We start from the raw sequence: 13,462 nt of genomic DNA on the forward strand, positions 1-13,462 counted from the left end.
TGGTCGCGTCCCCTGTCTGGGGCGGCGCAGAGCCCACCCGAATCCTTCCCGCGGAAGCAAGGATGGAGGCCCCTCAGGCTGTCGGGGCGGGGCTGGGTCCGTAGATCCTGCCCACACGCGCACTACGTCACGGCGCCGCGTAGCCTCCTGGGAGTTGTGGTTCAGGCCTGCCCCCCCCGCCGCTGTCTCGGAGCTGCGGACTACAAGTCCCGGCAGGGCTCGCGGCGGCCCTAGACCCTGAAGCGCCGGGGGCTTCGGGTGGCTTCGGCCGGGGGGCTCGGGCTCGGGCTCGGCGCGGCGTGGCGCGGCGGCCTGGCTGGTGGCGGGTTCTGAGCAGTCGAAGCCCGCCGGCCAGGCGTCACACACACTGAGGTCGAAGCTGGCCGGCTGACAGACTCGGCGCTCCTCAGGCCCCCGGAGCCCCTGCGCGGAGCGGGCGGGACGCAAACTTCCGGGCAAGTGAAGGGGTCGACTGGGGCATTGGGACTGGGGCCATGGTCCGGCAGCGGCGAGGGCGGCTTCTCAAAGAAGGGGGACGAATGACAGGGGCGGGGCGCACCCGAGCGAGTGAGGAAGGGTCAGTTAAGGGTGGGCGACCGGCCTGGCCTGTCCGGCCGCGCCCCCCAGGGTGCAGCGCGGGGCCCTGACGTCTGCAGAGCCGAGTCAATCTTCGGCCCCACTCCCGGCGGCCCCAGACCCCAGGGAGCCCTGCAGGGCCGGAGGCAGCCCCCTGGGGCAGCTCCAGGGAATGGGCACGTATATAACGGGGTACTAATTGCGTCTTGGCCTCTTCCCCCCCCCCCCGCCCCGCAGGGTCAGATGGCTTAGGGCTTTCGCTGAAGTTCAGCAGGGCTAGAGGCCCTTCCTCACGTCTCCAGGCATCAGAGCTGTAGCGCACTAGTTTCAAGGCGGGGGTGGGGGGGGAGCGACCGTACAGCCAGACAGGTGAGCTGTTGACGAGCTTGGATTCCTTCTGATGCCATGTCAGAGGGGCTTGGGCTTGTTTTTGAGCGTGTATGTGTGTAAGTAAATAATCCTCTCTCTGAGCTCAGAATCAATTGAAGCAGGCAAAGGTACCAGATAGGCTCCCGGGGGGCACCCGCCAGGCTGGGGATGAGGCAGTCTGGTAGTGGGAGCCCTGGCAAACCTGGCCCTTCCTGGCAGGTCCCCTCCTCTGGCCATTTCCCTCTGGCCTGTTGCTCCAGGTGCAACAAGTATCTGAATGCCATGCTCCCGCCCAGGGTAGGTCCTGTGCGGTGCTTGGGTGCCTGAGGGCTCCCATCTGGGTGGCCAGAATTCAGGTGATGCCCACCCTGTACTTCCTGGGGGTCTCCCTCAGCCGGTGTGCTCATACGGTCCACGTAAGGTCTCAGGGCTTTACTCGCTCTTAATGGGCCAGACTCCCTGGGCACCTGGGATTTTCTCCCCAGCCTTAGCCAGAGCTGCCATGGGACAGGAGCCTGTGATTCACCAGGTTTTGCCAGTTGACTGTGCCACATATGGTGTCGATTTAAACAGCATCATCAGCTCAGCTGGAGGTGCAAGGAGAGAAGTGGCAGCCTTTTGTTGAGAGCAGTCTCAGTTCCATGCAACTTTATTTTGCTCAGTAAAGGCAATTGCCAACTTCCTGGCTCAATATGACGTAATCTCTGCAGCTTTTTAAAGTTTTTTTTCTGATAAAATAGTCAAAATAAGGTCAACCCTTTATTTCTATACTGTCTCAACAAGTGCTTTAGAAATAGTTCTGGGGAGTTCCCGTCATAGCTCGGTGGTAACAAACCCGACTCCTATCCATGACGACATGGGTTTGACTCCTGGCCTCGCTCAGTGGGTTAAGGATCTGGGGTTGCTAGCAGTTGTGGTGTAGGTCGCAGATGTGGCTTGAATCTGGCATTGCTGTGGCTGTGGTGTAGGCTGGCAGCTACAGTTCTGATTCAGCCCCTATCCTGGGAACCTCCATATGCCATGGGTGGGGCTCTAAAGGATGCAAAAAAAGAGAGAGAAATAGTTCTGCTTTTCAGAAGCTAGAAGTTTCTTAAGAAAAACTAGTAGGAGTTCCCTTGTGGTGCAGCAGGTTAAGGATCTGGTGTTCTCACTGTAGCACCTCAGGTCACTGCTGTTGCGTGGGTTTGTTCCCTGGCCCAGGAATTTCCACCTGCCATGGGCACAGCCAAAAAAAAAAAAAAAAAAAAAAAAAAAAGGAAGAAAGAAAATAAGGAAAAAACTGGAAAACCAGCAGCAGATCTAGATGTCTGTCTGTTGGGCTGAGACGGTGAATGCTGAAAGTATAAAACCGTTTTTCCCCAGACTTGGTGGCTGCCCGCCCGTTTCCTTTGCTGGGTTCTGTGTCAGCAATGGCAGCCAGTTTCCAATGGGAAGTCTTGGTGGCTGAGCAGATTTCCGAGCCGGGATTTAGCAGCTAAGTGTCAGGGATGCTGAAGGGAGGCCAGTGTGTGCTCTAAGGTAAGTGCCTACTGCTCAGACCCTGAGCACCGCAGTCATTTGAAACCTTCATAGTGACAGCCTCTGGGCGCCTCAGTGCCAGCTGGGCGCCTGGCCTGGTAGCTCTGAGGAAGACATTAGAGTCAGAAGGAAAAGGAAAAGCTCTCCAGGTGACTTTCACCCTGAAACGGGGGTCCCCTTCCTCCCTAGCCCCTCAGGGTGGCGTCCCTGACTCCCTGCCCCTGCCCTTTGCCATCGCCTCCCCACCCTCCCAGGGGGGGTGGGGCCCCGAGGTCCTGTGGCGCTCTGTCAGCCTGGGCCCTGCTGACCACAATGACAAAGACCAGCGGGGGTGGTGGAGGCAGGTTGCCGAGAGGTCCAGGAAGGTGCCTGGCCGGCCTCACCGGGGTCCTACGATGCTGCGCCCAAGCATGGAGGCCCGGGAGCTGGGAGCCACGTCCTGCGGCCCGCGCACAGGACGGCATTGCCGGAGGCCCTGCGCAGGCCCCGGCTTGCGTGATCCTTGCTGGATGGAGGTGCTGCAGCAGAGGGCAGACCCAGGGCCCCCAGTGATGGGGTGTGGGGGGAGGTGAAAAGGAAGCTCCCCAGGCTGTGGGTCCTGCCAGGGTGGGGTGTTCCTCTGTCCTCCACTGTCCCCTAGAGGGTGGACTAACGTGCTCCTGGGAGGGACAGCCCAGGGGAGGTGGCAGGTCGCTGTCCAGCGCTGGGGGAGAGCCGGCTGGCCGCGCTAAAAATAGCGATGTGAATGCAACAGGTGCTGGTCAGAGGCGCTGTCATGCCAGGCTGGACTTCCATGGTGACCTTGCCTGGCTGGCCCACATGGAGCCCTTGCTGGCTGAGACTTGGTCCGGATTTCCCACACGCCCTGCCGGGCGCCCTCCAGCCCCCAGCCAATCCCTGTCTATTCCCCCGAGAGCAGAGCCAGGCACTGCCATGCTCACACTCCCGCTTAGGGTCCCCCCACCCACCATGTCTTGTTGCAGATGGACCTGCAGCCTGTGGACAGTGGCTCTCTAGGCCAACGGGCTCAGGTGGAGTGCCTGCTACCCTGGCTGCAGAGTGACCATAGTGCCAGCTTATGGGCCAGGGCCTTATTCTGGCCTGGGGCGTTTCTGGGCTCTGCAGATGGGGTGCTCCGGCCGGCGTGGACTCCCGTGGGGCCTGTCAGCTCACACTTGTTTGGCTCAGTGGTTGCCTGGAAAGAGGCCCGCTGGGGGTGAGCTCCCGGGAAGGACGAGGGCAGCCCAGTATTGCCCACGCACCATGCCCAGTTCCCGTGGGCTCCCATGGGAGGAGGGCTGTGTATCTGGCTCAGGTCAAGGGCTGGTGTGATGCCACTATCCTGCCACCAGGCTGCAGGCTTAGGCTTGCCGCTCCCTGTGTCAGACGTGCGGCAGCCGCTGACAGAGACGCCCTATACAGGAGGCCGAGGCCATGTGTGGATGGCCCAGCGTGCCCAACTGCCCTTGTCTGGGGCTCGCTGGCACTGAAGAGCCGCTGGCACTGAAGAGCCACAGGCACTCTCGAGTGTCAGTAGAGGGAGGCAGCACGGCCCACAGGTGTGGCCATCCAGGTGCTTGAACAGGGGCTGTTTCTTGGAGGGACTGGCCCTCACCCTTTTGGTCTTTTTTTTTTTTTTTTTTTTTTTTGCTATTTCTTTGGGCCACTTCCGTGGCATATGGAGGTTCCCAGGCTAGGGGTCTAATTGGAGCTGTAGCCACCGGCCTACGCCAGAGCCACAGCAACGCAGGATCTGAGCCGCGTCTGCAACCTACACCACAGCTCACGGCAACGCCAGATCGTTAACCCACTGAGCAAGCGCAGGGACCGAACCCGCAACCTCATGATTCCTAGTCGGATTCGTTAACCACTGCGCCACGGTGGGAACTCCAGAATCTTGGCTATACTTTTTTTTTTTTTTTTGTCTTTTTTGTTGTTGTTGTTGCTATTTCTTGGGCCGCTCCCGCGGCATATGGAGGTTCCCAGGCTAGGGGTTGAATCGGAGCTGTAGCCACCGGCCTACGCCAGAGCCACAGCAACGCGGGATCCGAGCCGCGTCTGCAACCTATACCACAGCTCACGGCAACGCCGGATCGTTAACCCACTGCGCAAGGGCAGGGACCGAACCCACAACCTCATGGTTCCTAGTAGGATTCGTTAACCACTGCGCCACGGCGGGAACTCCCTCACCCTTTTGGGACGTCCACCTCATCGGGAAGCTCTGGGGGCCCTGGGCCGGGTGAGGAAGGTGCTGTCACAGGCACTTGTCTCGGGGGAGGGGCCTGCAGAAGGTCCTACCGCCGAGAGTCTGTGGGGGTCATGCACTTGGACACTCAGGCCGGGCCTGGGGCAGGAGCCTGGCCCTGTGGCTGTTCTGGGCAGTGTGGCCATCCAGGTGCCTGAGCAGTGGCAGGGGGGAGCTTCACAGTGTAGCCTCTCAGTAGGGCTGGGCAAGGGTGGCCATCAGATGGCCTGTGGTCGCTGGCCAGAGCAGGAGCCAGAGGGAGGGCCTGGCTACAGCCCACCTGCAGCCTCTGCTGGGCCGAGGTGTTTCCTGAGCTGGCAGGCCTGGCATCTTGAGTGTCAGGCTGCAGTAGGGCCTTGATGAGGGGTGATGTGGGTTTCCTTCCTCGCTGTGGCCTAGTTAGTGTCTTGTGGCTGCACCGGGCCCCTGAGGCGAACAGGCACTGGCTGCACCCCAGCCATTCTCAGGGTCTCCCTCTGGCCTCCCAGGAGCTGTGCAGCCAGACTGCCGGGTTCACACCCAGCCCTGCCTCCGGCAGTGCCCGGGGCCAGCTTCTCCTCCTGATGCTCCACTACAGCGGGTTCAGGCTCCAGAGACTGGGCTGCCACTGCTGGAGCCCCCATGCCACCCACCTCCAGGTCCAAGTCCTGTCAACTCTCCCTCCCAGCTGTCTTTCAGATCCATTCTTGTCGTTAAACACACTTTACTGAGGAATCGCACTCACACAGAGGCGCAGGTCACAAACGACCCAAGCCGGGAACGCGAACTGGGTGCAGCCGGCCCAGGTTAGGAGGTAGCGTGTCCCTGCGCCGGGCGCAGGGCCGCCTCCACTGCTGTGTCCCTGCGTCTGGTGCCCTGGCTTTGCTTGTCCTGTTGGCGGACGTTCTCTAAACGGGATCGAGTAGCATAGGCTCCTTTCCATCAGCATCTGTTTGTGAGCTTTGCCGTGTACAGTGCAGTGGTCCTGCTCTCTGGGGGTTAAGTCACAACCTGGCTCCCCCAGAGCAGGGGGAAGCTCTGCGCACAGTGCCACCTCTGTCCGTCAGGGGCCAGGGTTCTCCAGCAAAGGCCTGGTGGTGGGGCCTGGAGTGCCCTCACAGCACCGTCCACTGACCTGCGGGCTGTGGCTGGTGTAGGAGCCGTTGGGGGCTCCTGTTCCAGCACGTTCCTGTTTTCTGTTGGGCTGCGCATGAGATCTGCAGGCATGCTCCATACTCAGGATAGGGCCTTGGCTCGCCTTTCATACTGACACCTGCACTCCACAGCCACTCAGGTGGCCCATCGTGTGCCAGCCACCCAGAGCCTGATCTGCCAGTGCCAGGTGGTTCGCAGAGGGTAACCTTCAGGCCGGGTCTTATCCCCTGGTGCTCTGGGGACCTGCTGTCTGTCACTGTGCAGCACTGTCACCAGGCCTGCACCCACACTTCTGATCCAGCTCACCACAGGGCAGAGTCTCCTAGTGGCTGGAGGGGCCTTTCCAGAGAGGTGTCCCCACCTCTCTCCAGGACAAGGCCACCTCTGCTGCGGGAGCCCGTCTTCCCAGTGGCTGGCCAGTGGCCACGCACATCCCCTCCCCCACCCCATGGCCCGAGACATTGGCACATGCCCTCGTACCCCCTCCCTGCCACCCTCTCTTGGGCTAGTTCCCCTCTGTCTCTCTGGCAGCCCTCCTGGAGCTGCTGAGACCCTGTGCTGCCTTTCTTTCTTGGTGGTTTTTTTTTTTTTTTTTTTTAAGTATAGTTGATTTACAGTTTTGTATTTCAGGTGTACTGCAAAGTGATTCAGTTACATCCCCGTGTATGTGTTATTTTTCAAGTTCTTTTCCCTTTGAAGTTACTTCCAAATACTGAGTAGAGTTTCCAGTGCCACAGCCACTCGAGCCTTGCTGGTTATCTGTTTTCTATAAAGTCGCGCGTCCACGTTAATCCCAGCTCCTAATTTACCCGCGCCGGCCTTCCTGACGTGCCCTCAGGGGGCCCTCTGCCCGCAGGTCCCCGAGCGAGCGTTGCCGCCCACCATGGACCCAGACCCTCAGGCGGGCGTACAGGTGGGCATGCGTGTGGTGCGCGGCGTGGACTGGAAGTGGGGCCAGCAGGACGGCGGCGAGGGCGGCGTGGGCACGGTGGTGGAGCTCGGCCGCCACGGCAGCCCCTCCACCCCCGACCGCACGGTGGTCGTGCAGTGGGACCACGGCACCCGCACCAACTACCGTGCCGGCTACCAGGGCGCGCACGACCTGCTGCTCTACGACAACGCCCAGATCGGTGCGTGGCCGTGGGGGCGGGGGCCCGCCGGGGGGCGGGGCCGGGGCGGGGCCACCCCTGACACCGCCCCCGCCCGCAGGCGTCCGCCACCCCAACATCATCTGCGACTGCTGCAGGAAGCACGGGCTTCGGGGCATGCGCTGGAAGTGCCGCGTCTGCTTCGACTATGACCTGTGCACGCAGTGCTACATGCACAACAAACACGACCTGGCGCACGCCTTCGAGCGCTACGAGACGGCCCACTCGCGCCCGTGAGTCCCACCCTCCGCCCCGGCCCTGCCCGCTCACCCCGGGGGCTGGCGCTGCCTCCTGCTGGCCACCCCCCAGGGTGCACGTCGAGTCCTTCCTGAGCCTTTTTCTGGAAGAGTGGCCAGGGCCTGGGCACGGACTCCAGTGCGCAGCCCCTGCAGAAGGCAGCCGTGTCCAGCCTGCAGGTCTGCAGAGGGGGCTTCCTCCGGCTCGGCCCCTTCTAGACCCTGGCTCCCAGTGGCCCCCGGTGCCGCCGTGGCTCAGGCTCTGAGAGCCGCCTGCATTCCCCGTGGAGGTGCTGCGGCCGCGGGGTCAGGCCCGGGAGTCGGCCGCCGTGGGGTGGGCGCCCCGAGGCACACCGTGTCCCCTGCGCTGTTGGACCTGCCCTGCTGGTGGAGGGGAGGGATGTGCCTGACCTTCAGCTGCCCCCTGGCCAGACTGGGGGCCCAGGTCAGCTGGCTGGGTGCCTCACTCCTCTCCTTGCAGTGTGCTGATCCCTCCCCTGGTTCTGACAGAGGGTGCCCAGCTCACTGGGGGCAGCAGGGCTGGGCCTGGGGTGCCCTTCCAACCTGGCACTGGGAAGTGTTCCCTGGAAAGATGAGGTCAGCAGACCAGAGTGTGGAGGACGCTCACCCCCTGGGCCAGCCGTTTTGGGGGGCAGAGCTGAGCCTGGGAGCGGGGGCCAGTCCAGCAGGGCTGGGAATAGAGGAGTGAAGCCAGCAGGGCAGTAGGCCCGCTCCCCTGCACTGCTGTGCCTCAGGGCATGGGACCCGCGCTCGCTCTCTCTCTCGTAGGGTCACGCTGAGTCCGCGCCAGGGCCTCCCGAGGATCCCATTAAGGGGCATCTTCCAGGGGGCGAAGGTGGTTCGGGGCCCTGACTGGGAGTGGGGGTCGCAGGACGGTGAGTGGGCTACAGGCTGGGGAGGTGGGGGCTGGGCTGCTGCCGGCTCTGGGTCAGCCTCGACACCCAGGTTGAGCTGGCTAGTGGGCCACTGTCTCCCAGGAGGGGAAGGGAAGCCTGGCCGAGTGGTGGACATCCGTGGCTGGGACGTGGAGACGGGCCGGAGCGTGGCCAGCGTGACGTGGGCCGATGGCACCACCAACGTGTACCGTGTGGGCCACAAGGGCAAGGTGGACCTCAAGTGTGTGGGCGAGGCAGCTGGCGGCTTCTACTACAGGGAGCATCTCCCGAGGCTTGGTACGAGGTGCCACCAAGACCCAACCAGCTGCCCTCTGCCCTGGCTGAGCCTAGGCAGTGGCGCTGGGCGGGGCATGGGATGGGCTGGGCCGTCACTGGGGCAGGGGAGGCCACCTGAGCCGGGCTCGCTGCCTTGCCCCCAGGCAAGCCGGCGGAGCTGCAGCGCAGGGTGAGTGCAGACGGCCAGCCCTTCCAGCCCGGGGACAAGGTTAAGTGCCTGCTGGACACGGACATCTTGAGGGAGATGCAGGAAGGTCACGGTGGATGGAACCCCAGGATGGCAGAGGTGAGCTGCCCACCCCGCTGAGCCCGTGCCCTCCCTCCCCACATCCTCTGGACCCCCGCCCCTGCCCTCCTGCTCCATCAGCCACAGTCTCCATGACCCGCCACAGTTTATCGGACAGCCGGGCACCGTGCACCGCATCACAGACCGTGGGGACGTGCGTGTGCAGTTCAGCCACAAGATCCGCTGGACCTTCCACCCGGGGGCTCTCACCAAGGTGCCTGGGGTGCTGGGCTGAGCCCCTCCTGCTCACTTCTGCACCCCCTTTAACCTGCCTGCCTCCAGCCCAGAAGGAAGAGGGGAGGCCGGGGTTCCAGAAGGGGTTAGTTCCATGCAGGAGATCCAGGTGTGAAGGGACCCGCGGGGTGAGGTGCTGGCGTCTGTTCCGAGGGCCGCAGGGAACTGGCAAGGCTGGCCTTGCCTTCTAGAAGGCTCCCTGTGGGTGGGGCAAGAAGGGTGGGAAGGCCCTTAGGGTGGGTAGTGTCTTTCCCCGAGGGATGAGGGGTGGAGGAGTGGGGACGCGGGCAGCAGAGTAGCCCGTGCTGGACCCCTGGGCAGAGAGCAGGGCCAGCTCTGGGCTCTGGAGCTGCAGTCGGGCCGCCTGGGCCGCATCTGCCTTCAGGGAGGGGGTGTGGTGGGGTCACAGGACAGGTGGCTTGTAAAGCCAGTCCCGTACAGGTGAGGGCACAGGTGTGGAGGAAGTTGCCAGCAAAGTTTGAGAGTGGAGGGGAGCAGTGCCCGACTCCCCCCAAAGCTATCGGGCCCCGCCCGCATGATTCTGGGGGCACCCCTTCCCTGGGCCAGGCTGGCCTGGTCTTGGCCTGCGGCCCGCTCCCCCATCAGTGTGCAGGGACAGCCCTGAATTGGCTTCTGTCAGTTTTTCTCTGCTGACCCCCACGGCTCTGAGGCTAGGCCACCAGGGTGGCCCTGCTCACCTGTCACCCTCATCCAGCCAGACCCTTTGATGGCTCAGGCAGGGGCTGGGAGCACGTTTGGGCCAGCCTGTGCGGGGAGGTGGAAGGGGGTCCTCTCCTGCTCTTTGACGCTGGGCAGCAACACCTGCCCGGGGACCCTCACGTGCCTTTCTGTCCCTCAGCACAACTCCTTCTGGGTGGGGGATGTGGTGCGGGTCATCGACGACCTTGACACGGTGAAGCGGCTGCAGGCTGGGCACGGCGAGTGGACCGATGACATGGCCCCGGTGAGTCCCCCCTCCCCCCCCTCCCCCCCCCCGCCGGGAGGCTGCCTGTGACCCCACCCGCTCCCCGCGCAGGCTCTGGGCCGCGTTGGGAAAGTGGTGAAGGTTTTTGGAGACGGGAACCTGCGTGTGGCAGTCAGTGGGCACCTGTGGACCTTCAGCCCCTCCTGCCTGGTGGCCTACCGGCCCGAGGAAGATGCCAACCTGGATGTGGCTGAGCGCGCCAGGGAGAACAAAAGTGAGGCACCCGCTTCGGGGGCTGGCGGGCGGTGGGGCTGCCCAGGCCACCACTTGACCTCAGGCCTGCCCGCCCCAGGCTCCCTGAGCATCATCCTGGACAAGCTTCGAGCCCAGAAGTGTGACCTGGAGCACCCAGGGAGGCTGGTGGTGGAGGTGGCCCTGGGCAACATGGCCCGGGCCCTGGACCTGCTGCGGCGGCACCCGGAGCAGGCGAGCCCGAGACTCATGCCCCCCACCCCAGCCAGCGCCAGTGAGACGGCGAAGGCCAGGGACTGAGCTGCTGCCTCTCCTGGCAGGTGGACACCAAGAACCAGGGCAGGACCGCCCTGCAGGTGGCTGCCTACCTCGGCCAGGTGGAGCTGGTGCGACTGTTGCTGCAGGCGCGGGCAGGCGTGGACCTGGTGGATGACGAGGGCAACACGGCACTACACTACGCAGCCCTGGGGTGAGGCCCGGGCTGGAGCTCAGTGGGCGCTGGGCCTGCAGGTCCAGCTGGTGAGCACAGCGCCCCTCCCGCTTCCTCTCCCACCAGGAACCAGCCTGAGGCCGCCCGGGTGCTTCTGAGCTCGGGTTGCGCCGCCAACGCCCTTAACAGCGCTCGGAGTTCCGCGCTGCATGTGGCCGTGCAGAGGGGGTTCCTGGAGGTGGTTCGGGTTCTCTGTGAGCGCGGCTGTGACGTCAACCTCCCCGTGAGTGCTGGGTCTCCTGGCCCTGACCCTGGGGTTAAGGAGGTTAAGGGTTAAGGCCCTTGACCTCCCTGCCAAGTAACTGCCGGTTCCCCACTGGCAGGATGCTCACGCTGACACACCCCTGCACTGCGCCATCTCGGCGGGCACTGGTGCCACTGGCATTGTGGAGGTCCTCACTGAGGTGCCCGGCATTGACGTCACTGCCACCAACAGCCAAGGCTTCACCCTGCTGCACCACGCGTCCCTGAAGGGCCACACACTGTGAGTTTGGGCTGGGCCCATGGCCAGTGGCCAGGCTCTGGCTACACTCCTGGGCCACCCTGGGGCCGCCCCCGACCCCAGCCGAGTCACCCTGCTCCCCCAGGGCCGTCAGGAGGATTCTAGCCCGGGCCCGGCAGCTGGTGGATGCCCAGAAGGAGGACGGATTCACGGCCTTGCACCTGGCTGCTCTCAACAACCACTGGGAAGTGGCCCAGGTTCTCATCCGAGAGGTGTGGACAGGGGCCTGGGCCGGCCCAGGGGCTGGGGAGTCCGGTCCCTTCAGGTCCTGGGCTGAGCCTGTGCCACCCCCTCCCCAGGGCCGCTGTGACGTAAACGTCCGCAACCGTAAGCTCCAGTCCCCACTGCACCTGGCTGTGCAGCAGGCCCACGTGGGGCTGGTGCCGCTGCTGGTGGACTCTGGCTGCAGCGTCAACGCCGAGGATGAGGAGGGGGACACGGCCCTGCATGTGGCACTGCAGCGTCACCAACTGCTTCCCATGGCAGCCGATGGGGCCGGGGGGGACCCGGGGCCCTTGCAGCTGCTGTCGCGGGTGAGGAAGTGTGACTCTGGGTGCCAGAGAGGTGGGCACCTGGCCGAGGGCTCCAGGACTGGCCTGACCTCTGCCCACCTCCACCTTTGGGGCTGGCAGGCCTTCTCAGGGTGGGGTGGCTCTGGCCACGGTGGTCTGCAGGAGGCATCTTCTGTGACCTCAGCCACCACCCTGTGGCCAGTGTTCCTGGAAGAGAGGGCGGGGCCAGATGGGTACAGAGTGTGGCGTGTGTGGGGCTGGTGTCAGAACTCGGCCCCTCCCCCGCCCCGCCTCAGGCAGGGAGCAGGTGCCCAGGTCTTGGCAGCTCGGCTTCCCCCCCAACCCCCGCTCACCAGTGTCTGTCCTGCCACCCAGCTACAGGCTTCGGGCCTTCCGGGCAGCGCAGAGCTGACCGCAGGCGCAGCGGTGGCCTGCTTCTTGGCGCTGGAGGGCGCCGACCTGAGCTATGCCAACCACCGGGGCCGGAGCCCGCTGGACCTGGCCACTGAGGGCCGCTTGCTCAAAGCCCTGCAGTGCTGTGCCCAGCGCTTCCGGTGAGCCCAGCGGGGCAGGGTGGGGGTCGACCCAATACCCCGGGCCCCTTCAAGCCTTCTCCTCCCACCGCAGGGAGCGCCAGGCTGGCGGCGGCACGGCCCAGGGCCCGAGGCTGGTGCTCAGCGCCCCCAACGCGGTGACCAACGTGCACGTGGCCGCGCCGTCGGGGCCCGAGGCCGCGGAGTGCCTGGTGTGCTCTGAGCTGGCGCTACTGGTGCTGTTCTCGCCGTGCCAGCACCGCACCGTGTGCGAGGGTGAGTGCGGGGCGGGGGCGGGGAGGAGGGGGCGGGGCCGGGCGGCACTGCCCGCTTACGCTCATGCGCCCCCCTGCAGAGTGTGCGCGCAGGATGAAGAAGTGCATCAGATGCCAGGTGGTCATCGGCAAGAAGCTGCGGCCAGGTGGGGGCTCGGCCCCGCCCCCGGCCCCGCCCGCTCCCCACGGCCCCGCCCCCGGGTGGGGGCGCACTCCAACGCTCGCCCTCCCGGAGGTTCTCCCCCAGGGCCCTGCTCCCCACGGCCCCCCGGCCCTGACGGAGACCCCTTCCCGCAGACGGCACGGAGGTGCTCAGCGCGGGCCCCGCACCTGGTCCGCCGCGGCAGCTGGTGGAGGAGCTGCAGAGCCGCTACCGGCAGATGGAGGAGCGCATCACCTGCCCCATCTGCATCGACAGCCACATCCGCCTCGTGTTCCAGTGCGGCCACGGCGCGTGCGCGCCCTGCGGAGCCGCGCTCAGCGCCTGCCCCATCTGCCGCCAGCCCATCCGCGACCGCATCCAGATCTTCGTCTAGCTCGCGCCTCCCCCTCGACCCCGCGTCCCGGCCGCGCCCGCCTGGTTCCGGCGCCACGCCCCGCGACCTCCTTCGCAGGCCCCTACCCTCTGTTTTATAAAAAGATGTACGGACTCTTCGCATCTGGTTGCCTGCCTGCGGCGGGGCCGCGCGGCCCCCCCCTGCCCCCGCCCCCGCTCCATTTATGCCGCTGATCCAGCTCTGGGGCTCTGCGCTTTGGCCGGAGGTCCCGCCCGGCCTCGGCCAGAAGGGATGGGGCACAGGCCCGCAGTGTCGTCCAGGAGCAGTGGGTGGGCCGAAGCCCCCGCAGCGCCGCCTCCCTGCGCCTGGAGCGGCCGTGGACACAGGCTCTGGCCAGACCCGATCTCACGACGGGCCTGTGGGGTCTTGGCTAGACGGGAGAGGGCCAGGCGTCTGTCTCAGGACCTCTGAGCCTGGGGGGCGGAACACGGACCTGGGGAGAGGGCACGGCACAGGGCGGGGTGTTGGTTTATTGGC

General features: G+C 64.8%; 1 protein-coding gene across 15 annotated transcripts; it reads left to right on the plus strand.

Moving 5' to 3' along the window:
* The first annotated feature begins 214 nt into the window (after positions 1–214).
* Positions 215–13,078, plus strand: MIB2 (MIB E3 ubiquitin protein ligase 2). 15 transcript variants are annotated; one of them, XM_084962548.1, is made up of 20 exons: positions 215–455; positions 2,308–2,612; positions 6,681–6,972; positions 7,052–7,223; positions 8,016–8,122; positions 8,225–8,419; positions 8,563–8,705; positions 8,812–8,919; positions 9,799–9,903; positions 9,976–10,138; positions 10,217–10,350; positions 10,437–10,585; positions 10,673–10,829; positions 10,930–11,090; positions 11,194–11,320; positions 11,408–11,641; positions 11,996–12,174; positions 12,248–12,429; positions 12,509–12,574; positions 12,726–13,078. In XM_084962548.1, exons 3-20 carry the CDS (start codon positions 6,726–6,728, stop codon positions 12,962–12,964), a joined length of 2,868 nt encoding a protein of 955 aa, XP_084818674.1. In that variant the 5' UTR covers positions 215–455; positions 2,308–2,612; positions 6,681–6,725; the 3' UTR covers positions 12,965–13,078. The 15 variants fall into 15 exon arrangements, with proteins under 15 accessions (XP_084818674.1, XP_013851030.1, XP_013851034.1 ...); XM_013995576.3 differs by having other exon boundaries at positions 2,308–2,463; XM_013995580.3 differs by having other exon boundaries at positions 2,308–2,463; positions 8,824–8,919.
* The last annotated feature ends 384 nt before the right edge of the window (positions 13,079–13,462 follow it).

Source organism: Sus scrofa, chromosome 6 (genome assembly GCF_054392235.1).
Source record: "Sus scrofa isolate SSC_HxYL_T2T_F1_AM1 chromosome 6, Sscrofa_HxYL_maternal_Yorkshire_Landrace_v2.0, whole genome shotgun sequence".
Lineage (NCBI taxonomy): Eukaryota > Metazoa > Chordata > Mammalia > Artiodactyla > Suidae > Sus > Sus scrofa.

Bases quoted from the DNA above. Each gene is read 5' to 3' on its own strand.
- MIB2 (XM_084962548.1), top strand. From the start codon at position 6,726: ATGGACCCAGACCCTCAGGCGGGCGTACAGGTGGGCATGCGTGTGGTG. The intron at 8,420-8,562 runs GTACGAGGTGCC...CCTTGCCCCCAG, and splicing joins GGAGCATCTCCCGAGGCTTG to GCAAGCCGGCGGAGCTGCAG. The intron at 10,586-10,672 runs GTGAGGCCCGGG...CTCTCCCACCAG, and splicing joins CTACACTACGCAGCCCTGGG to GAACCAGCCTGAGGCCGCCC.